Genomic DNA, 27,437 nt, shown 5'->3' on the forward strand with positions numbered 1-27,437 from the left:
GCAAAGACATGTGGATTGTGTGATAGTCCACTGAAAGTCTTCCGTTAAACCTGAAAGAATGATGTTGTGCTTCTCATCTCCCATTTTAATCCTACAATCCACACTCACTTCTTCTCTTGTCCCCTGTTCTAAGGAATCTTGTTACATTCAATTTTGAGCTCAATTTTTAATGGGGCTATTGACAATTTCCCTGTCACAAATGATGTTCAACAAATTCAGACAAAACCACTACCAATATTTTTGGACATTAACTCCTGTTAATTACCCTCCTCTAATCATTTTCAGATCCACAAGTCTCATTTTATATTTTTTATTGTCTTCTTACCATCTTGCATTGTCATTTAATCTCTTATGTTGTAAGAACTAGCGCGGTCCCCACCATCTTATTTAGTTATTTTATGTTAGCTGCAACCTCCATTTTGTGAATAGAATGCTGGTTAAATTTAAAGATTGACTATTCTGTAAGTCTGCAGAAGCTTGTGAACATGACCTTCACTAACTAAAGGGAACAGGGATAACGGCCGTTCCCTAGCATCTCGTTTCTTTGCCATATCAGTGTTCTGTCTGGAAGTTGTAATGAATACAATAGTGCTTTCTTGCCTATGCTGCTGGGCCATGTATCTCTATACTCCCATATCTCTTTAATGTTAAAGAAGGAACTGCAGATGCGGGAAAATCGAAGGTACACAAAAAAAAGCTGGAGAAACTCAGCGGGTGCAGCAGCATCTATGGAGCGAAGGAAATAGGCAACGTTTCGGGCCGAAACCCTTCTTCAGACTGATGCAATCTGACATAAAACAACATTAGTCACATGGTTCATAGGCATAAGTGACCAAAGGGCTCAGTTACATACAATGAAATCCTTCAAACTAACATTAAAGAGAAGGTACACAAAAAAAAGCTGGAGAAACTCAGCGGGTGCAGCAGCATCTATGGAGCGAAGGAAATAGGCAACGTTTCGGGCCGAAACCCTTCTTCAGACTGATGCAATCAGTGGTCACTTATGCCTACGAACCATGTGACTAATGTTGTTTTATCAGTATAAAGATACTTGTAATTTCTCTGTATAGTCAGTAGAGTTGTAGCAGCTTGCGAGTGTGCATCTAAGTGCAATATTTCACCCGGGTGACAAGTGTCCTATTTCACCCGGGTGACATAGGACACCTTTGTTCAACGAGACCTTTGACTTTGAATTATTATTCTACTCATCAAGTCTCACCAACTTTAACAATGTCACCCACCTATTACATACCTTCCCATTTGTTCAACCTTCCATTTCTCATATATAATTACTCAAACAGTGTTATATCTCAAATGTTTTCTTGTTCTGTCAAAAGGTATTCAACCTGAAATAAACACTGTCTAACCTGTTGAATATTTCATGGGTCGTCTGTTTTATTCTTTAAAAATGTAAATACATTCTCATGAGAAATTAAGGGCGGATGGTATTCTATTAAAAAAATAAATGCAATATTCTACTCCAACAACCTACACTGCAATCACAATTAAAAGCTGCTGAGCCTGAGGAAAATCAAAGGAATCATTCCAAAAGCTGGCGCTCCAAGCAAACTCTCATAGTTTTAAATAAAGGCATACATCCATTTATATAACATATTTCATGACTTTACAATATCCTGAAGCACTTTACCAACCACTTTGGCCACAGGAAGCTCTCACGCACAGCAATATTTATATCAGGGCCAAATAATTAGTTTAATTGATAAAGGTTCATGGGTAAGTATGACACACCTCTCTTGCTTTTTAAATTAATGCATTGGAATCATTCTTGTTCAAGATAATGTAGGCAGGGCATGGTGAAGCATGCTATCAAATGGATGATATCCCAGTACTCGGAATTAAATACACAAGAAAAAAAAATGTACAGTACAGATCTTTTAATATTCACCAATATAAGCTTTTGTGTTTACCACTTGGTGAGCATAGATACACACATACACACACTATTGACCAATTTATCATTAATGACCTGCAGCTGAGATGTGTATCACTCACATTGGTTTCTCATTATTGCTGCTTCACTAGATCAAATTTGTCAAATGAGTTGAAATTTAGACAACTGATTTGATATCATGTTCGGACACATGGGCTGAAGGTCCTCTGTCTGTGCAGTACTATCCTGCCATTGCTCAGGCTGCTCCTTCAGCTGAAGCAATTCCTTGAATGCATCCTCTCTTGAATCAGTTTCTTTTAGCAACTCTGAGGTTCTACCAGCCATATATTAATTAATAATTGATTACTTGGCAAAAGCTTCTATATTGTGCTGATTCATGTGAGACCTTGCATTTGGTTTTATGCAATTATTTAGAAACCTGAGTGTCACTTCTCCATGGTTAATCCGCTGCAAGGTCAGTGCATCATAGGCACAAAGCTCAAGCAAAATGCCAGGTCTTCTTAAAAATATATGTAGGCACTATGTGGCAATCAACCATACGCACAAAATACTACATTTTTGGGTAAACAAAGCAAGATACTTGCTTTGAAAAAAACTATTACATCTGCCATAAGGTTACTAAAGGATTGTTTTTTTCCACCAATTATCTGAAATTCTATTAAAGAATACAAGACCACAACAGAATGATAAATGAACGCCTTTCTTAGCAGCCAATTCAATTTGTGTGACATCCACCATTCTTTTATTCAATATAATTAATAAAAATTACTCACCTCCAACCTCCAATCTAAACCAAAATAAATAACCGTTGGGGAAATTTCATAATGCCTCTGGGTAATTTCCTCATCGCAGTTGTGCTGAATAAGGGTAAGGTGCCATATTTCTTTTCAACTCTGAATTAGTTATTGTTAATTAAAACAGTAACTGGCCTCTCTGGCCACAAAGGGGAGGAGAAAAAAAAGCAAAGAAACCTCTTGATCTTTAACCGATAACCATATGTGACTATGTGAATGGGCAAAAAATTATGACAGGATTGAGTTTGCAGCAGATAGCCAGCTGAGACTCAGGGCCTGGGCTCACAAAGAAAAAGACAGCTGGACATGGAGCTTGATACCATCTGTCCCATAGAGTTGCACTCCATCTGAGACAACATCTCGAGAAGAAAATGAAAAAGATGAGAATACAGGAATTAAAATGGAAAACAAGGATGAAAACAAGTGCTCCAGCAATTCTCACTAGGAGACACAGTGAGAAAATAAAATACCACATCTCCAGAATTCTACCTGTATGAAAAAGTGTTTGCCCACATTTTATTTGAAGTTACATCTTATATTTTTCAACCCCAATGTTCTCAGATTATTCCACATTCATCCAGCTGGCCTATCTGTTCCTTTTTCAGATTCAGATTAGTTTATTGTTATATACACTACAGTGCAAATAAATTCCTTGTTTGCATAAAGCTCAGAGGAACCAGTATATGGTAATGACAGGTACAATAATACCACAACAAAAGCAAAACAGCAAAAGGATGCAATGATTGTTTTGCAATCCCACAAATGTTGATGGTCTGAATTAACTAATCCATGGTGGTCAAGTGATGTGGGAAAGACAGTTCATTCTCTTACTATCTCTTCCCCGTGACAAGGAGGCTCTAAATACAGTTCAACCACATAGACCAAGTGAAATCTCCATCATACCATCATTACAGGTAACCTTGCTTATGGCTGTTTGGATGGGAAAAAATCACCCAGCAGTTGTATAGGGCTCGGGTAAGACCACATCTGGAGTATTGTGTACAGTTTTGGTCTCCTAATTTGAGGAAGGACATCCTTGTGATTGAGGCAGTGCAGCGTAGGTTCACGAGTGATCCCTGGGATGGCAGGACTGTCATATGAGGAAAGATTGAAAAGATTAGGCTTGTATTCACTGGAGTTTAGAAGGATGAGGGGGTAACTTACAGAAACATATACAATTATAAAAGGACTGGACAAGCTAGATGCAGGAAAAATGTTCCCAATGTTGGGCGAGTCCAGAACCAGGGACCACAGTCTTAGAATAAAGGGGAGGCCACTTAAGACTGAGAAAAAACTTTTTCACCCAGAGAGTTATGAATTTGTGGAATTCCCTGCCACAGGGGGCAGTGGAGGACAAATCACTGGATGGATTTAAGAGAGAGTTAGATAGAGCTCTAGGGGCTAGTGGAATCAAGGGATATGGGGAGAAGGCAGGCATGGGTTATTGACTGGGGACGATCAGCCATGATCGCAATGAATGGTGGTGCTGGCTCGAAGGGCCGAATGGCCTCCTCCTGCACCTATTTTCTATGTCCATGTCTACATTATTCATAAATCAATGCCGAAACATTTTAGTATGGAATAAAATTTACCCATACAGAATTAATATGGAAAAAAGTAAATAAGCAGACACTAAATGTATTCAATTGGCATTTCTTGATGCATATGCAAACAACGTGGCTTTTGTGTATGGAATATTGCGATATAGACCATTTTGTCACATAATCCCCCCTGTACTTAAAGTAGTATTGTTTCTAGTTTAAAATATTAAACAGGACACAGAAATAAAGGAAAGATTATTTACCAAATATAAAAAACTAGAGCAAAGCAATCAACTAAAAAATGTATTATTTTGCATTTAGTACTGTGTGCACTAATCTTAACGGAACATAAAAGATTACATAAAATTATATATAATATGAATAAAAAGACGACATGGTAAGGAGACATTGAGATGTTACTAACGGGACAAGGTTCAACAAGGGGTCATAGTATAAGAAACAGCCAATTGAAAACTGAGATGTATAGACATTTATTTCAGAGCAATGTATCTTTAGAATTATATACTACAGAGGGAAATGAACACCAAATTATTGGATACTGAAAGAGGAGATTGAAATATTGGGGAATCAAGGACGTTGTGGAACTGGCAGAGAAAGGCAATTGACGTCTGGTATAAATCAGTTATTGATTATGTTGAATGTCAGGGCAGATTTGATAAGTCAAGTGGCCTACTCCCGCTCCTATTTTCTTCTTCTTGGTTGTAATACATTCCTGTCAATTCAAGACATGACAGTCATAGAGTCATACAGCATGGAAACAGGTGCGTCAGCCCAACTTGATGTCCCGTCTACACCAGTACCACCTGCCTGGTCCAAACCCTCTAAACTATCCTATCTAAGTACCTGTCCAAATATTTCATAAGTATTATGATAGTACACCTGCAACTGCGACTGTGATGGGCAAAAACAAGTAGGAGAAGGTGTCTCCATCAACTGTCTGGATTACCCCGTCACATTCTAGAAGTAACTATCCGAACTCGTTACCCAACTGCCCCATGGGAGTAGCTTCAACAAAAGAACTGCAGAAACTCGTGGCAGGGGCTCATCAGAAACTAGTCAAAGGCAATTAGAGATGGGTAAAAACTGTTGACATTGTAGACCCTCAAAAACCATAATCAAAAGGACAAATTGATAACCATCATTTTACAAAGAAAGTATTAACTTCCAATAACAGCAATTTCTATTTGTTGGAAGATATGGCTACATAGATTGTTTTGGTACAACAAACAAGATGATACATACCATAGAGCCTTTGTCTGTAAGGTAGCTGATCCCTTCTTCCGGTCCAATTGCCAATTCTACTGAAATTATCCAGCTTGACTGTATAAACAAAACAATTGCAGTGATTATTTAATTCTGCTTTAGAGTCATACAGCATGGAAACAGGCTCTTTGGCCCAATTTTGTGTAAATCATGCGTATTACAAAAGAGGGCTTCAGATATCCTGGAAAAATGCATCTACACAATTGCCACTTGTTCTTAGTATTTTGCCACCATGGTGGTAGCAGCAATTGCATTTCACTGACAATACTTTTCTAGTACAATTGACAATACATTTCTAGTACAAATCAGTGTGTTTAATTAAAAAAGGCGCATTTTGTATTACCAATCCACTTTTCAATATCTGTGGGAATTTTGATGAAGGGGCATTTTAAAAACAAATAACTATGTTAAAATTTGGTGAAAGCTGCACTGTAAACAAAAAGGCACAGCTGCTTTCAATTTCAAATGTTTTCACACTTCAAAAATGTCAGATTATATTTGACTGTTCATTACTCTGCAATGCCTGATATTTTTCACAACATCAATTTTTTATTTTTTTCACTTCATCAACTGAATGTGATATCCTAAAAGACTCCAATGATGAATGGGCACCAACTTTTAAAATGGCTACACTGTCCTCAGCTAATTGAGAAATTCTTAAAATTTGGCCAACAAGATTATTGCTGAGGTATTATAGATTTATTACAAAGCTTTCAATCCCAAAACACAAATGTCTTGTATCAAACATGTTCTCACATAAAATCTATTTGCTATTAATGTTGTCACAGTTTGTCACAATTATTCTAAATGCCTTTAAATTACAAAAAAACATTATCAATTACATTTTGCTCAGTGTTCAGTTCTGCACCCTCAGAAACAAGAGCACCAGTGGAATTGGAGCTAAATGAGGTTATTATATGTATGAGACGTGTTACTGAATGATAATAATGCTGTGTTGAGAACTTGATGTAAATCACTGCCCTGCCCGCTGCTGCACCAGAACCTGATATACATCTCTGCCTTCCAGAGCAATGAATCACCTTACAGCTAGCTGTGGAGACGTTGCCTGTGAGGGCTAGGCCAACCCAATGGCCACTCAGCATTCTCTCTTGCAAACATGGCGAGTTTGGATCTTTGCAGAGGGTTGGCAACACCTGCTCCATGAGTCGACAGATCCCTTGGATCCTGCTGGCTCTCTCATTACCTCCTAGATATTTCTCTATGGTAACAAGCTCAACTGCCAATGACCACTGTTGAGGTTGTCACCATGAAGACATCCCCAGGCTGGGGAGAACTGTGCAGACAAACATGAAACAGAGATGCAGCAGCTTCTATCACATCCAATGGAAGTGAAGCGGGAGACTGGGATCTGACAGCGCCGAGTAAAGGCCCACATTGGCCAAGCCAGAAAGGATACTGCACTGACCACCATATTTCTGCACCACACGCCCAGCCCTCACAAGCAGGATCTCCACACTGAATCAGGCAGAATGGATCGCATTACACCAGTTTACTGGCAAGGAGCACAGTACAATAGGAGAGACAGGTACTTGAATCTGGTTCCTGCCAAAGTAATGTAAAGCCTATACAGATATATTTCTTTAACATACAGGGTCACACGCACCCATGAATGTTCAGACTCTATGGCCGAGAGCAGTACTATGAGAAATCAGACTTTGTGCAGTTGTGTTTTGAAGGGTTCTAGAGTAAACCTGGGCCTCCTCTATTACCAGAGTGAGGTCACACGCAAACTGGAGGATTATCACCATATATTTAGTTTGAGCAGTTTACAACCCAATTGAGCAGCACAATTTTAGGTAACTACTTAACTTCCCCCTCTCCCTTCATCCCTCCTAAATGTCCCCTCTCTCCCCCATGCCCCTCCTCGACCTATTTCTCCCTTCCCCTTCCACCTACGTTTCTTCCTTTAGCTTCACAATTCGCAACTATTGAATCTCATTGTCTCACACCTTCTGTCTTTTCTTCTTTGGCTTTTGTCCACCATCTGCCTATGAATGCCTCCCCCCCCACAGTCCCGAAGTATTACCTATGTTCGACAGAGATGCTGCCTGATCCACCGAGATACTCCAGCACTGTGCGTCTTCTTTTGTAAACCAGCATCTGCAGATCCTTGTATCTACAGCTACTTAAAATATGAACTGTAGTGTTTTTTTTCAAATATCTTATAAATTCTGAAGTAAGCAAGGTGCCATTTCATCAGAAGATTACAGAATTTAGTAATTTGTCATAACAACGTTTCACCCACCGTGGGAATAACTTGAAATATCTTAATTCTCATTCATTAGTGAAATATTTCACTGGATACTTGAGGATTAAAGTGGACCCATTGTAGCATTTTATAAATAATTGATGTAGTAATACTGCATGCCTTGATTAATTGCACAATGCTAGCCAGTGAAAATTATGTGACTGAATTACAAATTAACAGAATAGTGAAGTAGTTGTAAAAATGAAGTTTGCATCCAATAAAATTGCTGCATGACTAACTCGTTCTGTCAGCATAAGTTATGATAAAGGATGGGGGATGGGTTGATTGAAAAAGAGAGCATAATGTGGCAGGACATTCGAACAGAATTATTTTTAAGTATCAGGAAATCTGAATAATATTTTGAATAAATAATATTTTTTATTACATTAGGCATTTTCCAAACAAAGGGTGAAAAATTATATATGCCCAATAGTTTCAAGAATGTGTTTTTCCCCCCATTTTAACATTACTCTAAAGTGCTCTTCAGAAAGGTGCAGTTCCATAGAGTGCTGGCTAGCTAACATAAGGCAAAAAAATTAATTGAAGAACTATTAAATCCTGTACTCAACACAGACGCTGGATTCTGGTTCTTCTGGGGACAAATATATTTTTCTTCATATTGAAAACCCTCTAACTGATTGCAACTATAATATTGCAACTGGTAATCAAGTAGAATGGAATGAGGGAGGTTTGTTTGAAAAGAGATATTGAAGTACCTGAGCAAACTGGTGTTGCTATTATTTTGATTTTTGTGGAATATTAAGTGATGAGTGTGCATGATCAAGAAGAAAATTTAAATCAGACAAAATTTGTGCAGCATAACTGAAAAATGGATAAAGTAAACAGATTTGAAAACATGTAACCTAAATATCAAATTTCAAGTTTACATTTATTGTCACATGCACCAATTGGTACAGTGAAATTTGGGTTACCATACAAATAAAAAAGAACACAACACACGATAGACTTTAACATAAACATCCCCACACAGCGGAATCAAAGTTTCCCACCGTGAGGGAAGGCACCAAAGTTCAGTCATCCTCCTCTTTGTTGTTCACCTGTGGTCGGGGCCTCCCGAGCCCTCCGCAGTCGCCGCTACGGCGGCCCGATGTTCAGGCCCTCTTGCCGGGATGATGGAACTCCGAGGTCGGAACGGAAGAACATTCTTAGTGGCTTGGAGTTCAGAATCGGCCACTTCTACCGGAGACCGCGGTTCCCGAAGTCCACAGGCCGAGCTGGGCGGAGATTCACACTGGCGGCCCTCCGCGATGTTGAAGTCAGCGCCGCCCGCGGCTGGAAGCTCCGCAAACCACAGCTCCACGATGTTGAAGCAGCAGGCCCAACACTCCGGAGCTTCAAATCCCAGGTAGGGCTTTGCCCTCTCCGCGATGAATCCAGTGCTGCGCCGCCGCTGAAGCTCTGGTCGGTCTCCGGCAGGAAAGGCCCCTCCAATCCTGATGGTAGGCCGCGAGGGTGGGGGGGGGGGGCGAAGACGTGACTCGGAGAATAGTCACATCCTCGCCAGGAAGTGACTGAGAAATGGTTTCCCCCTTACCCTTCCCACCTCCCCCACATAAAAATACTAAGAACCTCCAAAACATACTTTTTTTAAACAGACTGAAAATAACAAAATGGTGGAAAAACAGACAGACTGTAGGCAGAGGCTGCCATCATACGGCGCCCCTAACGTCCGAAGATAATAGATTGCATGTTTTAAATCTGTTATTAGTCCGGAGATTATCTGGAAAACCTACTTGATATACATGATACTACTTCTTTCTACAAAGACTGAAGATCCATAAATTATACTGTCAAGTATTCTTTCAATGTTCAAAGTATTTTCAATTATATATTATTGGAAGGATTCAGCAAATGGTATGGACAAAATCTGAACATTGAACTCTATTGTATGGACAAAACATGAACATTATTAATGCAAGAACATTTTTTATATCATAACTTTATTTAGGGGCAACGTTAAATGGGAAAGAATCAGAAAAGTATTCCAAACTGAAGCTGAAACTGCAAAAATGCGCAAGGAATTAAAAAAACCCAAACCTGAATGTATAATTAACCATTGAAATTACAGTATTTTCATCCATATTAGTGTAATATAAATACAATAATTCTCATTTGTGGAGGGATCTTCTACAAGATTGGAATAGAGGGGAGATTGCTGCTCGGAGATACCAGTAATCTCCCCTCTACTCCATATACCAATTACAGCACGGAAACAGGCCATCTCGGCCCTTCTAGTCCGTGCCGAACAGGATTCTTCTAATCTTGATGGATTCAGACTTGAAATGTGCCTGTCCATTTCCCTCCACAGATACTGCTTAACTTGTTAAAATATACCAGCAGTTTGTATTTTGCTCAAGATTTCAGCTGCTGACATCTCATGGCTCAACCATAGTTTTCGGTACAAAGCTTACCCCGAGGGCACATTTGAAGCATTCCTTGTCAAATCTATAAACTGGAGATAGAATTTCAAAGAACTTCAGAACACTTTGCTCTTCATTCAAATTGGCAAACTGGCGAAAAGACTGCTGTATCAACTTCCTCAGTGTTTTTGCCTGATAAAGAAAGACGAATTAATCAAATTTTTGATGAAAATATACATCCATACATCCAGTTTAAAAACACAACTGTTAATAAATATAACTATCTTAAATATTGTTATTAATAAGCCCTGGTTTTCCATTTCATCAATGAGAGCTACTGCTTTAATAATTTCTTTACCAGTTTACAAAAATAATTACCAATGAATTACTGGTTTTATTGATAGATTTTCCATGAGCAAAGCAGTAGCTTTCAGTTACAATCTTATTCAAGAGAAAATGGAAACTCACCATAAAGCAGTGATTGAAAGACGTTTCACTTCAGATGCAGGCAAATTAATTACAAACCTCAAAGTGCTGTTACAATTTTTGAATTGGATAACCACAAAATCTTTATAAATATTATTTTTCAGGATTACATTTTTAGCATGGTGATATTAATAAGTATCAGAAGAAAACCAGCAAGAACAACTGATGCTGAATGAGAAGCACAATTATGAAAAATAACGGGCAATTTATTAATAAAAGTTAGCAGTACCCAGCACAACTGCAAAGTCTACTACCTTCGCAAAGAAACGGACACCTTTGATAACTGATTGGCTCAGGAAGATATGGGAAATAAAAACTTTTGGATTGAGATCTTTCATAACCAGAAAATGCAATTATGCATTTCTGATTTTCTTCGCTCCCACATTGGTGACTGCATAGGCCATTTTCTGATTCAGATTAGCTAATTGTTATATACACTAGAGTGCAATGAATTTCCTTGTTCACATGAAGCTCTCAGAATAAATGGAATGCAAACAAGAGTGATAAATACTGCAATAAGTAAACAGCAGGAAGGTGCAAGATTGCAGAGCCAGTTGATTGGCGCACAATTTCAGAACCTGTCGAGGGATTCTATCCAGGTCAGCCAGTTTAGTTTAGTGTTGTCACATGTACCGAGGTACAATGAAAAGTTCTTGTTTGCGTGCTAACCAATCAAAAGACTGTACATGAATAAAATCAAGCCGCCAACAGATAAAGGATAAAGGTACAAGTTTAGTGCAAGATATAATATTGAAGTCCCTCTTGAAAGCAGATCAGACTTCTGCCACTGAGATGTATCGGATAGAGCTAGCAGGAGATGGGGGATACACCTTGTTTGAAATTGGTTTGCCTCTTCAAAAGGGTAAAAGGCATTGAGCTCATCCTGTAGCGATGCATTGATGCCAGCATTCAGTGTGAGTTCATTCTTGGTTTCTGGTTAGGATAAACCCAAAATGTCTTTGTCAGAATGGAGTTATCAATGCATTTCGTGAAGAAACTAGTGATGACTGAGGTATACTCATTCAAGCTGAATGAAGTAGACTTGGACTTGATCCAGTCTTCAAATACACTCATTATTAAGATTACACAATGAGAATATGTTTTTGATTAAGATACTGCAAGGAGACAGGAATCAAGAGCACAGGGAGAGAACAAGTAGTATCTGCTTGTTAGAATGTCCATTCCAAGAATGAGCACCTGCTCAGGATGGAAATACTGACATGGACATGAGAAGAACTGCTATCAGGATAATACCTGTCAATTCCAGATAAGATCCAAATCCAGATGGAGCTGTATACTAGGAGAGAAAGTTCCTCAATCTTGATGCTGGGAGAATTGCTCCAAACTTGGTGCTGAGCCCAACCAATAGCCAAAGGTAGATGGTAATTCAATGCAAACAAGTGCACGATCCAGACAATGCAAAGGAGATGTTGAACTGTATTTTTCCCAACATCTGTGCATCTCTCTTGCAAATCCACCTTAAACCATTATACTTTGAATTTGCAGAATTTCAATACAGTACATCTAATTTTGGGGTTGGAGACATGGGATACTAAAAAAGTTAATTTCCTTATGAGATAAGACAGGTTCATATCAGTCCATGTATAAACAAATTGTTTCCGCCACTTTCCATATTGGACAATGGAACAACCAGGCTTGTTCCCTGGTACCAAATTTGACTCTTTGACGTTCTGCATACTTGCATTCTCTGACCCCATTCATGCTAGAGAAATTACATGAATAGCTAGTGTTGTGGTTTAAAATATTCCCAAGAACCAACCAATTGAACAACATTGTTGTAGGGATGGGAAACTTTAAAGTATGGAACTACTTAAAAACAATGCAGATGGTTCACATAATGAAACAGTTGGTCTACACAAAAGTAGAGCATATTTTTTTTGTGTTTTTGAAAACTTTTTGAACTTTGTCAACATGTGCATGATGTTCATGTGCATCAACCTCATATGTTTATACAAATTAATTTGAAGTCATCGTAACCACATGGTAGCTAAAATGGAATTAAATTTATCTTGTCAAAAATATTTGATAAAGTACAAGAGGCTTATTAAACTAAAATAGAGCTGGGGATCGTGGTTACTGCATTTATACAGATAAAAGAGTGAGACAGCTGATGGAATAAACAGCTAATTTTCAAGTTTACTGGCACTTAAAACTGACTTCGATGAGATAAAATAAAATGTAGCTAAGTTTGCTGACCGTACAAAGCTAGATGGAAAAATAAATGTTTAAGAAGGAACTGCAGATGTTGGAAAATCGAAGGTAGACAAAAATGCTGGAGAAACTCAGCGGGTGAGGCAGCATCTATGGAGCGAAGGAAATAGGCAACGTTTCGGGTTGAAACCCTTCTTCAGATGTGAGGGGTGAGGGTTGGGGGTGGGGGTGGGAAGAAGAAAGGAAGAGGTGGAGCCAGTGGGCTGAGGGAGAGCTGAGAAGGGGAGGAGAAAGTAGGGACTACCTGAAATTAGAGAAGTCAATGTTCATACCGCTGGGGTGCAACCTGCCCAAGCGAAATATGAGTTGCTGCTCCTCCAATTTACGGAGGTCCTCACTCTGGCCATGGAGGAGGCCGAGGACAGTGAGAGAGGAGGTTGTTAAACTGTCTTCTGAGGGAGGATGAGAACTTCTTCAAAGTAGGCATACCTTGAGGAGATTTTGCAGTGGAGTAGACAAAATGTTTAAGAAGGAACTGCAGATGCTGGAAAATCGAAGGGTAGATTTTGATTGGGTGGATGTAAAGAAGTGTGAAATGATACACACAAATGAGTAGGCAAGAATAATGCTAATTAAATATAATGCAAATAAATATAAAATAACCACTCTAGGATGAAAGTATACATTCAATAAAGATTCTGATGTCCCTGTACACAAATCACAAAGTTAACTGTACGGCCTTAGATAACTAATCTGTGCTGTTTTGGTATATTTATCCATGGAAGGTGTACTTCCTTAAAGTGATGTAACACAGGTTCACTAGTCAGTCGGCAGAATATCTCCAGTGTTTACAAAAATAATTTTATTCAAACAATTACAAAGGCACTTCATACAACGGATAAGGAGTAAAGGCTTCTCCAGACTGACTTGTCTAGAAGTTGGCATCTCGGAAGAAAACAATGGCTATTTAGAATTAAATCACGTTGAGTTCTTTGTGCAAAGATTCTGAAGCTTCTTTTTGAAATGTTAAAGCTCCAGATGATCATATGATAAATATATTCAAGGTGCGAAAAGACTTTTGGATGCAAAGGGAACATAAGAATATGGGGCTTTTGTCAGAAGGTGGTTTGGAGGTTGAAGATTAGTAATGATCTTACTAAATGGAAAACTATTCTCGGATAGCTGAATGGCCTGCTCTTGTATACTTCTTTCTCAAAATACAATCCAAAATTATCCACATCTGTTCATCTACAAAATATTGGATGCTTCAATATCATCAACTAGGCATTTCATTTACTTTTCTGAACTTTAATTTTACTTTTTTTTTTATAAGCATCGTGCATAGGTATAAGCCACAAACCATGATTAAGAAAAAAAACGTCAATTCGGTCTGTAGTTTTAACACAGATCTCCTTACCTTGACAGCATCCAAAAGGCTCTTGGGAAAAAACCTTTTCAAACCCACATCCTTTCTGTTGAAAATTAAATGTTTACATAATTTAGTACAGTTTCAAATTCTCCACTCAATGACCAAAAACTACAAAAACAGGTGATAAAACAGTGGTTTTCTGTAAAACATGCAACTTACAGCACATAATTCTGTCAAATATGCCTTTTTGTATTTAAGGTTATGCCTTCCTTTGAATGCATTGCACAGAACTGCAGACATCATTCATGAAACTCTTGAGAATAGAAATGGATCTTGCATTTCTATTCAGTAATAAAGCATTTATAACAGAACATCAACCAGTCAGAAGTCAGCTCAATACATTAAGATAGAAGTCCATCCGGCAGTACAAATTGGCTTGCTTACAGGATGCAGCAGATGGTGCTGGATGTGTGTTTCAGGCAGAGAGATGTCATGCTCCCCAAGAGTCAGTTTGTGATCATTTTTTGGTAATCAACAACCTAGACTTGGGTACAGGGAGCAGCATTACATTTATTGATAATATGAAACTTATATCTGACATACAACATACTGAATTGTGATAAGGATAGATATATGCTTCAGGATGACATGGGCATGATGATGAATTGGACAGAAGCAAGATACACATGATGGATGGGATTCATTATAGAAAAGTGTGAAATTATGCACTTTGGGAATAGTAGTTTGGAAATAACTCATTTTATAAATAGCACAATTCTGAATAATGTGATGTTCAAATGAGCAAAGCTTGCAAAGAGGCTGGGTAAGATGGTTAATAAAAACACGTGGGCCACTTAACTATTGTAACATAAAGGTATAAAGGTATGGAAGATAAATGCAGAAAGATAATGTTTCAATTCTGTAAGTCAATTGATGGGATAGTAATGTGGAAAACTGAACATCAAACCAGTGAAACAAAAGTGGAGAAAGAACAGAGTTGTATTCACAAGAATGTCATCAGGGTTGAAGGATTTCAGTTATGAAGGGTTAGAAATGTTGGAATTGTACTCCTTGAAAACCACAAAAAATGATTACCAGTGGCTTGAAAGATTTTAATGAAGTAAAAAACGTGAGCACCAGAAAATCTGTCAATAACCGTAGAGCTAATAAAGATCACTCCAAGTAATGGTCCAACAAGTTTATTAGCATATAGTAAAATTACACTGCAAGTAGTCACCACTGTGACTACATCCTGACTAATGGACTAGTGGCTGAAAGCGTTAGTAATATATGGTGACTGTAAGGTAAAACGCGGACTGGATTATAGATCCGAGTGGTGTATAACATATGTGTGTTAGTATTTGGTAGAGCAGATCTACATTTTTCCTCTTAAGAAAATAACGTAACTACGAATACATATATGTGAGTACAATCAATCAAGTTTAGCTGGCGTCTAATAAATTCAGCACGAGAGCAGGTTAAGCATAGTTCCCACATCTAAGGGGTAGTTTGCAAATGTGACCCGCGCATGTACGGTACATGCTCGCATCTCCATCCTTCACCGGCGAGAATTGTGAGACCGGGGGCTGGTGGAGCACCAGAGACCCGTGAGACGGGTGAGGGGAGACTGGAGGGTGGGACACCGACGATGGTGGCATGAAGGCAGGATACATGCTGGGCACAGAGGCCACAAACGGAGTTGGGGAAGAGAGAGTATCAATCATACGGTGACACAGTCCAGGAACATCTGGATACGGGATCATAGGTTGCGGTTCCTTCACTGGTAGAAGGTGTTGACGGTTTCGCCGGTAAGCCCCTCCATTAGTATCGACCATTTACGAGCGAAGTCCTGGTGCCGGGCTGCGGATTGTACCAAGGCATCCGTGACCCTTGTCAGTTTGAAGCCTTACAACTTGACCGCTTGCCAACAGCTCGTGGCCTGCTTGTTCTGTCGTACGAGTGTTTTTGAATCTCGCGCTTATGCTGAAGTTGTGCTTGAATGACTGATGGCTTGAGAACCTGTGGCTGTAGTAGTTCCTTGGGTACGGGCAGCGTGGTACGGGTCTGCCTTGACATGAGGTGTTGGGCAGGAGACCCTAGCACTGGTTCGCGGGCAATGTTTCTTAAGTTGAGCAAGACCAGGTAAACATTAGATTTTGCCAAGTGTGATCTTTCCATCACCCGTTTGGCACTCCGGACTGCCCACTCGGCCAGCCCATTCGATTGAGGGAATTCGGGACTGCTGGTAATGTGACCAAAGTCCCATCGTTGGGCAAAATTCTTGAAGCACTGGATGGTGAACTGGCTTCCGTTGTCAGACAGGAGTTTCGTGGGCGCCCCATGACTTGAAAAGTGTGACGCTAGTTTTTGAACCACCACTGCTGAAGTGGGGCTGGGAAGCAAGTCAATCTCAAACCAGCCTGAGTACGAGTCGACCAGAACCAGGTATTGTTTACCACGCCAATCGAAAATGTCTGTTGCCAGTGTGGACCATAGTGAGGCAGGGACTGGGTGAGTGAGAAGCGGCTGCTTGGGTTGATGGGGCACCAGGCTGTTGCAGATCGTGCAGGCTTCCACCTTCTCCCATATAAGCTGGGTCAAAAAAACATGCTCTTGGCTCGAAGAATGGTTGCCTCGGTGCCGGAATGTCCCCTGTGGACCGAGTCTCGTAGAGCAGTTGGAATGACTGCCTTGTGTCCCTTGATGATCACGCTGCCTTTGAGCACCAGCTCATCATGGAAGTACGGGCGAATGGTAACAGGTACCTTGTGCTGTTTATTCGGCCAGCCATGCCGGATGATCGAGAACAGGGACTGTAGGGTGTCATCGGCTGCTGTCTGGGCAGCCAAGTCGTCCAGGCACTCTGTGGGAAGGTAAGACCATATGATCAGCCATGATCATATTGAATGGCGGTGCAGGCTCGAAGGGCCGAATGGCCTACTCCTGCACCTATTTTCTATGTTTCTATGTTTCTAAGACACCATCATCACAATATAGGTGTCGTTGTGTCGGTTGTTGCTCGCAGGTCTTGCGTGGGGCTCTGGATAGAGTGCCGGCTAAGTGCATGTCTTTGCCTGGTTTGTAAACCAGGTTGATATCGTACCTTTGAAGCTGCATCATCATCCGCGACAGCCGGGCAGGAGCAGCATGGATTGGCTTGTTTAGAATGCTGATCAGGAGTTGGTGGTCGGTTTCAACAGTCACAGTCTTTCCAAAAATAAAGTCTTTGAATTTCGTGCAGGCAAAGACCACTGCCAGTGGTTCCTTTTCGATTTGAGCAGAGTTGCTCGGTCTCAGATATTGTGCGAGAGGCATATGCCACGGGTCTATTGTCACCGTCACTGGTGCTCTGAAGGCAGGCAGCACCCAATCCATACTGGGAGGCATTGCAGGTTAGCGTTACAGCCAGTTTTACATCAAAGTAAGCCAGTCGGGGCACAGGACAACTGCTGTTTTAGGGTATCGAATGCTCTCTGGTGTTGTTTGTAACAGGACCAGGTTGCCTCTTTGTGTGTCAGCTGCCACAGTGGTGCTGAAGTTCGGAATGAACTTACCCAGGTAATTCACCATGCCAAGGAATCTTTGAAAGCTGGTTACGTCTGTGGGAACCGGTAGTCCGTTGATGGCAATGGTCTTGGAAGGATCTGGTTTGAATCCATCACCAGTAAAAATATGTCATAGAAACATAGAAAATAGGTGCAGGAGTAGGCCATTCGGCCCTTCGAGCCTGCACCGCCATTCAATATGATCATGGCTGATCATCCAACTCAGTATCCTGTACCTGCCTTCTCTCCATACCCCCTGATCCCTTTAGCCACAAGGGCCACATCTAACTCCCTCTTAAATATAGCCAATGAACTGGCCTCAACTACCTTCTGTGGCAGAGAATTCCAGAGATTCCAGAAATGTTTTTCTCATCTCGGTCCTAAAAGATTTCCCCCTTATCCTTAAACTGTGACCCCTTGTTCTGGACTTCCCCAACATCGGGAACAATCTTCCTGCATCTAGCCTGTCCAACCCCTTAAGAATTTTGTAAGTTTCTATAAGATCCCCCCTCAATCTTCTAAATTCTAGCGAGTACAAACCGAGTCTATCCAGTCTTTCTTCATATGAAAGTCCTGACATCCCAGGAGTCAGTCTGGTGAACCTTCTCTGTACTCCCTCTATGGCAAGAATGTCTTTCCTCAGATTAGGAGGCCAAAACTGTACGCAATACTCCAGGTGTGGTCTCACCAAGACCCTGTACAACTGCAGTAGAACCTCCCTGCTCCTATACTCAAATCCTTTTGCTATGAATGCTAACATACCATTCGCCTTCTTCACTGCCTGCTGCACCTGCATGCCTACTTTTAATGACTGGTGTACCATGACACCCAGGTCTCGTTGCATCTCCCCCTTTCCTAATCGGCCACCATTCAGATAATAATCTGCTTTCCTGTTTTTGCCACCAAAGTGGATAACCTCACATTTATTCACATTATACTGCATCTGCCATGCATTTGCCCACTCACCCAGCCTATCCAAGTCACCTTTCAGCCTCCTAGCATCCTCCTCACAGCTAACACTGCCCCCCAGCTTCGTGTCATCCGCAAACTTGGAGATGTTGCATTCAATTCCTTCGTCCAAATCATTAATATATATCGTAAATAGCTGGGGTCCCAGAACTGAGCCTTGCGGTACCCCACTAGTCACTGCCTGCCATTGTGAAAAGGACCCGTTTACTCCTACTCTTTGCTTCCTGTCTGCCAGCCAGTTCTCTATCCACATCAATACTGAACCCCCAATACCGTGTGCTTTAAGTTTGTATACTAATCTCTTATGTGGGACCTTGTCGAAAGCCTTCTGAAAGTCCAGATATAACACATCCACTGGTTCTCCCTAATCCACTCTACTAGTTACATCCTCGAAAAATTCTATAAGATTCGTCAGACATGATTTACCCTTCATAAATCCATGCTGACTTTGTCCAATGATTTCACCACTTTCCAAATGTGCTGCTATCCCATCTTTAATAACTGATTCTAGCAGTTTCCCCACTACCGACGTTAGACTAACTGGTCTGTAATTCCCCGTTTTCTCTCTCCCTCCTTTTTAAAAAGTGGTGTTACATTAGCTATCCTCCAATCCTCAGGAACTACTCCAGAATCTAAAGAGTTTTGAAAAATTATCACTAATGCATCCACTATTTCTGGGCTACTTCCTTAAGTACTCTGTGATGCAGCCTATCTGACCCTGGGGATTTATCGGCCTTTAATCCATTCAATTTACCTAACACCACTTCCCGGCTAACCTGGATTTCACTCAGTTCCTCCATCTCATTTGACCCCCGGTCCCCTGCTATTTCCGGCAGATTATTTATGTCTTCCTTAGTGAAGACAGAACCAAAGTAGTTATTCAATTGGTCTGCTATGTCCTTGTTCCCCATGATCAATTCACCCGTTTCTGACTGCAAGGGACCTACATTTGTTTTAACTAATCTTTTTCTCTTCACATATCTATGAAAGCTTTTGCAGTCAGTTTTTATGTTCCCTGCCAGTTTTCTTTCATAATCTATTTTCCCTTTCCTAATTAAGCCCTTTGTCCTCCTCTGCTGGTCTCTGAATTTCTCCCAGTCCTCTGGTAGGCTGCTTTTTCTGGCTAATTTGTACGCTTCATCTTTTGTTTTGATACTATCCCTGATTTCCCTTGTTATCCACGGATGCACTAACTTCCCTGATTTATTTTTTTGCCAAACTGGGATGAACAATTGTTGTAGTTCATCCATGCAGTCTTTAAATGCCTTCCATTGCATATCCACCGTCAACCCATTAAGAATCAATCGCCAGTCTATCTTGGCCAATTCACGTCTCATACCCTCAAAGTTACCTTTCTTTAAGTTCCGGACCCTTGTTTCTGAATTAACGATGTCACTCTCCATCCTAATGAAGAACTCAACCATATTAAGGTCACTCTTGCCCAAGGGGCCACGCACAACAAGACTGCTAACTAACCCTTCCTCATTACTCAATACCCAGTCTAGAATAGCCTGCTCTCTCGTTGGTACCTCTACATGTTGGTTTAGAAAACTATCCCGCATACATTCCAAGAAATCCTCTTCCTCAGCACCCTTGCCAATTTGATTCACCCAATCTATATGTAGATTGAAGTCACCCATTATAATTGTTTTACCTTTGTTGCACGCATTTCTAATTTCCCGTTTGATGCCATCCCCAACTCCAGAGATGTAAAGTATGTCCCACATACTTTACATCTCTGACACGAAAGCTGCCTTTTAGGGGGTTGAGCTTGAGGTTGATGTCCTTGGCACTTTAAATTGGCATTGTGTTCTGACATATCGCAGCCAGCAATGAGGATGTCATCGACCACAATGGCACAAGAGTGTCCTGCAAACAGCTGTTCCATCGTGCGCTGGAAGACTTCACTGGCGGAGTTGATGCCGAAGGGCATTCGCAGAAACTTGAGCGGCCAAAGAGTTTGCCAAAAGTGGTTAGTTCAGACGATTTTTGGTCTAAAGGGATTTTTCAGAATGAGCTTTTGGCATCTAGAACAGAGAACACGGTCGCTTTGCCCAGGTGTGCTGCTACCTCTTCTACTGTGCTCATTGGATAGTGCGGGCCCTTGATCGCAGTATTCAGATCTCTGGTGCAGATTCGTATTTTGTCTTTGTTTTTCCTGGTGGCCACTACCATGGTTGACATCCAGTCTGACGGGTCGTTGACTGTGGCGATGACGCCTAAGGATTCCATTCTTTGAAGTTCATTTTGTAAGCAGTCACGAATGGCATGCGGATTTCTATGAGGGGCTCGAACAACGGGCATGATGTCAAAGGGCATGCTTGTTGTCAAAGAGTACCTTGTACTGAGCAAGAATCTATTCGGTGGTATCTTGGGCAGGGGAAAGTTGGTGCACCTCTTCTGCAAAGCTTATCAATCCCAGATACTGGCAGGCATCAATAACGAGTAGGGTCGTTACTTTTCCTGGGACAATAAAAAAGTTCAGCTTGTGCACACGTGTCACTAGGTGGCACTGCAGGTCAACCCTGCCAAGTGGGTGAACTTTTCCTCCTCTGAAGGGAATTAACGAGGCACTCGTGTTTACGTCAGTTTCAGTGTTTTTGACCCTGGAAACCTCAGCCAGAGATATAACATTACAACAAGCTCCAGTGTCGATCTTTGCTGTTGATTTGGAATGTGAGTTTGGGATCGCGTAGTTTACATGTAATCTCGGATAGACTGTTTATGCTGAAAATGTCAGGTTCCGACAAATTCTCACAAGGGGACGAAACAGCTTGCGCTGGATCGGATAAGCCGTGGGAAACATCTTGCTGGAGCAGATTTACCTGCCGTCTGGGTTCTGTACGATTTCTGTGGGCACGACAGCACCGAATAAAGTGGTTTCTTCTTTTACAATAGTGGCAAACTTTCCCGTAGGCTGGGCATTGCTCGCCGACAGCGGAGTGTGAACCACCACAATTATTACATTGAACAGGAGCTCTGCCCGCCTGCCTCTCTTCAGGTGACAGGCATTGAGCACGGTAGAACGGGTTGGCAACACTCACTTGGTGCGATGAGTACGGACCCTGCCCTGCGAGGCGGGTATGAGAGTCAGTGACTTCGGCAATGCGGCAGACAGTCTCTGCCCCGATGAGAGTTAGGTCAGCATCCCGTAGTAGTTCATTTTTCAATTTTTCATTTCGGATGCGACTCACCAGTCTGTCGCAGACAAGCTCGTCGCACAGATCTCCAAAACGACACCTGCTTGCAATGTGCTTTATGGTACTTATGTATGCCTCGACAGGCTCGCCAGGGAGCTGGTTTCTTTGATAGAATTTGTTGCGTTCCATAACCAACATGTTCCGAAGTTCACACAGGTGTCTGAAGTTGTTCATTAAGCAGATTGGGTCGTCAATAGTCTCTTCAGGGGTGATCACTACATTGTCATCACCCATCACAGTTGGGGCATAGTGGAACCGCTCTGCTCGTTGGATAGCTTCAGATCCCGCGACGTTGAGAAGTACAGCAGCTATCTGCTCTTGAGGCGCTCCGCAATGGGCAGCTCGAATGTAGACGTTGAATCCCTCTCAAAAATCCGCCAACGCTCGCTGAGGTCAACATCAAAAACTAGGGGATCGGGCTTCTTAAACGAGTGAGCCATAATAAAGTGGGAAAGGGGGAGAAAAAAACTGGGGAATAAAGAAAAGAAATCCGATAAACTTGAACGGAATGGGTCCGGATACTCTGACACCATGTAGAGCTCATAAAGATCACTCCAAGTAACGGTACAAGAAGTTTATTAGCATATAGTAAAGTTACACTGCAAGTAGTCGCCACTGTGGCTGAAAGCGTAATATAGTGTGACTATAAGGTAAAACCTGGACTGGATTATAGATCCGAGTGGTGTATAACATATGTGTGTTAGTGTTTGGTAGAGCAGATCTACAATAACTAGAGATCTTAGGTATAAAATCATTAGAAAAAGATGTATTGTAGAATAATGTTTACTCTGTTGTTGGGTTCTGGATTGTTCCACCAGAAAAGATGATGGAAAGGGATTCCAAAATATATTTTAAAAAAAGGGAATTGACTGGGTACTTGTCAGATGCACAATTCTTGGACTAGAGACAAATAGCAGGGATGCAAGAGTTCAGAACAAGGAGAAATGCTTTTTTAATGTATCAGGTAAAGCTTCATGGGCCAAATGGCCCAATTCTGTATTGCAACTCGTGGCATGTTTGATACAAGAACATTAGCCAAAACATCTGTGCAATTCAATTATACCGATCATATGGATTGTAACATTAAAATAAATTGACCAAATATCCAATGTTCGTAATAGTTACCCAGTTTAACGGAAGCTGCTGGGTGCATTCTTACAATGGATCTAATGCCTTTACTCAAAGATTCATGTATTCAACTAATCTATTATAATCAGAAAACTCACTCTTTATTGAATACTGGCAGGTTACATGCCAGAGAAAATCTGAGGCATGGAGGGGCAAGGGCACAAAGGAAAACAAACATCTTAAAATAATGATGTTGTTTATTTTTGATTTAATGTAAGTCAGCAAATGGAGAGTGGAAGGTGGGAAGCTGACCAAAGTGCATTACAATCAAGTCAAAAAGGTAACAAAAGCACTGGCAAGTCATTTAGTAACCTGCAAGCTGAAGCAGAAAAGTGATCTATGGGAAATAAACAGGAATGGATTAAAGAAATCAGAGTGGTGATACAGGTACAGTGCCCTCCATATTGTTTGGGACAAAGACCCTTCATTTATTTATTTGCCTCTGTACTCTACAATTTGAGATTTGTAATAGAAAAAAATCATATGTGGTTAAAGTGCACATTGTCGTATTTTAATAAAGGTCATTTTTATACATTTTGGTTTCACCATGTAGAAATTACAGCAGTGTTTATACATAGCCCCCCTATTTCAAGGCACCATAATGTTTGGGATACGGCAATGTCATGTAAATGAAAGTAGTCATGTTTAGAATTTTGTTGCATATGCTTTACATGCAATGACTGCTTGAAGTCTGCGATTCATGGACATCACCAGTTGCTGGGTGTCTTCTCTGGTGATACTCTGCAAAGCCTGTATTGCAGCCATCTTTAGCCCATGTTTGTTTTGGGGGCTAGTCCCCTTCAGTTTTCTCTTCAGCATATAAAAGGCATGGTCAATTGGGTTCAGATCGGGTGATTGAAAATCAAGAATTGACAATTTTTCCGCTTTGAAAAAACTCCTTTGTTGATTTAGCAGTATGTTTGGGATCATTGCCTTGCCAATGAGTTTTGAGGCATTTGTTGGAACTTGAGCAGATACGATGTGTCTATGCACTTCAGAATTCGTTATGCTACTACCATCAGCAGTTGTATCATCAATGAAGATAAGTGAGCCAGTACCTTCAGCAACCATACATGCCCAGGCCATAACACCCCCACCACCGTGTTTCAAAGATGAGGTGGTATGCTTTGGATCTTGGGCAGTTCCTTCTCTCCTCCATACTTTGCTCTTGCCATCACTCTGATATAAGTTAATCTTCATCTCATCTGTCCACAAGACCTTTTTCCAGAACTGTGGTTGCTCTTTTAAGTACTTCTTGGCAAACTGTAACCAGGCCATCCTATTTTTATGGCTAACCAGTGATTTGCATCTTGCAGTGTAGCCTCTGTATTTCTGTTTATGAAGTCTTCTGCGGACATTGGTCATTGACAAATCCACGCCTGACTCCTGAAGAGTGTTTCTGTTCTGTTGGACAGGTGTTTGGGGATATTTCTTTATTATAGAGAGAATTCTTCTGTCATCAGCTGTGGAGGTGTTCCTTGGCCTGCCAGTCCCTTTGCAACTAGTAAGCTCACCAGTGCTCTCTTTCTTCTTAATGTTGTTCCAAACAGTTGATTTTGGTAAGTCTAAGGTTTGGCTGATGTCTCTAACAGTTTTATTCTTGTTTCTCCGTCTCATAATGGCTTCTTTGACTTTCATTGGCACAACTTTGGTCCTCATGTTGATAAACAGCAATAAAAGTTTCCAAAGGTGAAGGAAAAACTGGAGGAAAGATTAGGTGCTGAGAGCTCTCTTATACCTGCATGAAGGAGGCAATTATACACACCTGAGCAATTACAAACGCCTGTGAAGCTATGTGTCCCAAAGATGATAGTGTCCTGAAATCGGAGGACTATGTATAAACACAGCTGTAATTTCTACATGGTGAAACCAAAATGTATAAAAATGGCCTTTAATAAAATCTGACAATATGCACTTTAACCACACATGTGATTATTTTCTATTACAGAGGCAAATAAATAAATGATGGGTACTCATTTCACAGAGTTAAATATTACAACTGCGATAAAAATCAGTTTGTTCAGCTTCATATAATTGCCTATCAGAACATTTTTATCAGTGACTGCAGGACAGTTTTTGCAGCTTGGTCTAAAGACAAAGGCTTTGGAGGAAATTTCTCCTCATCTATTTCTAAACAATCCTAATTGTTAGATGCCTAGGAGAGAGTCAAGAAAGGTCGTGATGAGAAACAGCTAAGTATTGTCAAAGTACATGTAGAAACAAATTATGTGCTTTCAGATTATGTTGATGACAGGAAGCATTCAGATGACAAGTAGCAGGGGAATAAGAATCAGCCTTTGCGAAATACCAATGGCAAGGATGGAGGAACAGTTGAGGAACCTGGCTGTGACTGGATAAGGTACAACAGAACCAACACATAAGGTCCCACTCAGATGGAAGATGGAGAGATTAGAGTAAGTTGGCATGGAAGACAGTGTCAAGGAGTGAGGACAAGCCTGGATGGATGAGAGAAATAGTTTCCACACATTGAATGTTATTGTTAGGATTTTTCATTGCAGGTTTACTACCGTTAGTACCACTAATTCACTAAACTCTGGAGATGAGAAGATTTTGCACTCGAGACCCACTCGGGTGTGGGTGAATGGGATAGCTGGAGATCAAAATGATTGTTAAAAAAACAACACCGATATAGATCAAATGGGGAAAAACACGCAGTTTGCCTCCCTCAACTTGTTCATAAACTAATGATAAGTTTTCTTTTGCACCTTTCTAATACCTGCTTGAGAAGGAATGAAAGTTATGATTCTCAGATCAATGACTAGAAGGCATTTCCTTCCAGTTGACACAAACATCAAATATATAAATCTACTTTTACTACAAAGAACTTTTCTCTGTCAGACTGGAAGGGAAGGCAATCTTTTAGTTTGTGAAATGGAACATTAATATAATATAATATATATCAACAATTTCATAAAGCTCTGCAAGTAATAACCGCTGTTATCCAGAACATCTTACACTGTTTTTGTTGAAGTTACAATACTTTTTTAAAGCTGCATACCTAAATATTTAAGCTTATTTTCATTTTCTCTTCACCTTGGCTGCAATGTAAGCTGGCACCATTGCCACATTTGATTATTCAGAGTTGCCTGGCTGCCATCTCTGACAGCTCGTCGATGGGGGTTTAAATAAGAATCTACTTTGAGTGACAAAGTGAACCTGTGTGCAATTCACCAGTTCAAGGATATTCAGTTTCATGATCAAAATTAATAAATTTTCTCCATAACATAAATAAAAGTAGTTTCTATCACATTTCATAGAAACATAGAAAATAAGTGCAGGAGTAGGCCATTCGGTCCTTCAGGCCAACACCGCCATTCATGGCTGATCATCCACAATCAGTACCCCAGTTCCTGCCTTCTCCCCATTTCCCTTGATTCTGCTAGCCCTAAGAGCTCTATCTAACTCTCCTTTGAATGAATCCAGTGAATCGGCTTCCACTACCTTCTGAGGCAGAGAATTCCACAAATTCACAACTCTCTGGGTGAAAAAGTTTTTCCTCATCTCAGTTCTAACTGGCTTACCCCTTATTCAAAATATTTGATTGTGTAACTGGAATTTCATTCATTTGTATTATGTTTAGTTTGGCTACATTAATCAGCTATAAATGTACCAAGGGAAGAAAGAATATTTCAAGCTCAATGAAACTAAGATACACAAAACCTCTTTGATTAAAAATTAATTTTACCTTAATAAAATAGATCCTACCAGGAACACAGGTCAGATTACTAAAGGGACGGGCTACACCTTAACTGAAGGGGGACTGATGTTCTGGCAACAGGGCTACACGTGTTAATATTGGCTAAATTAAAGACACCATAAAATGGAGGATCCCTACATTTGTCACAATTGCTTAACCCTTGTCAGCTGAACTTTACAGGCTTTGATTGGCGCCAGCCAGTCTGGCGCAAGACCTTTGAAGGGTCTCGACCCGACTGCTTCAGACTGATCAGTCTGAAGAAGGGTTTCAGCCCAAAACGTTGCCTATTTCCTTCGCTCCATGGATGCTGCTGCACCCGCTGAGTTTCTCCAGAACTTTTGTCTACCTTCGATTTTCCAGCATCTGCAGTTCCTTCTTAAACGCAGAGTCAGGGGATATGGGTAGAAGGCAGGATCGGGGTACTGATTGTGGATGATCAGCCATGATCACAATGAATGGCGGTGCGGGCTCGAAGGGCCGAATGGCCTACTCCTGCACCTATTGTCTACTCAAGTTAGACAAAAATGCTGGAGCAACTCAGTGGGTGAGGCAGCATCTATAGAGCGAAGGAATAGGCGACGTTTTGGGTCGAGACCCTTCTTCAGACTGAAGAAGGGTCTCGACCCGAAACGTTGCCTATTCCTTCGCTCCATAGACGCTGCCTCACCC

General features: G+C 40.8%; 1 protein-coding gene across 34 annotated transcripts in view; it reads right to left on the reverse strand.

The window, feature by feature from the left end:
• ptk2 (protein tyrosine kinase 2) overlaps positions 1 to 27,437 on the reverse strand; it is a 465,509-nt gene that overhangs the window by 159,763 nt on the left and 278,309 nt on the right. For all 34 annotated transcript variants that reach the window (XM_033019915.1, XM_033019912.1, XM_033019913.1 and 31 more), the window contains 3 exons: positions 14,257 to 14,311; positions 10,233 to 10,373; positions 5,511 to 5,588 (listed from right to left, as the gene is read on the reverse strand). In XM_033019915.1, coding sequence (XP_032875806.1) covers positions 5,511 to 5,588; positions 10,233 to 10,373; positions 14,257 to 14,311 — 274 coding nt within the window. The remainder of the gene's footprint in view (positions 1 to 5,510; positions 5,589 to 10,232; positions 10,374 to 14,256; positions 14,312 to 27,437) is intronic.

This window comes from Amblyraja radiata, chromosome 4 (assembly GCF_010909765.2).
Source record: "Amblyraja radiata isolate CabotCenter1 chromosome 4, sAmbRad1.1.pri, whole genome shotgun sequence".
In the NCBI taxonomy this organism is placed as follows: domain Eukaryota; kingdom Metazoa; phylum Chordata; class Chondrichthyes; order Rajiformes; family Rajidae; genus Amblyraja; species Amblyraja radiata.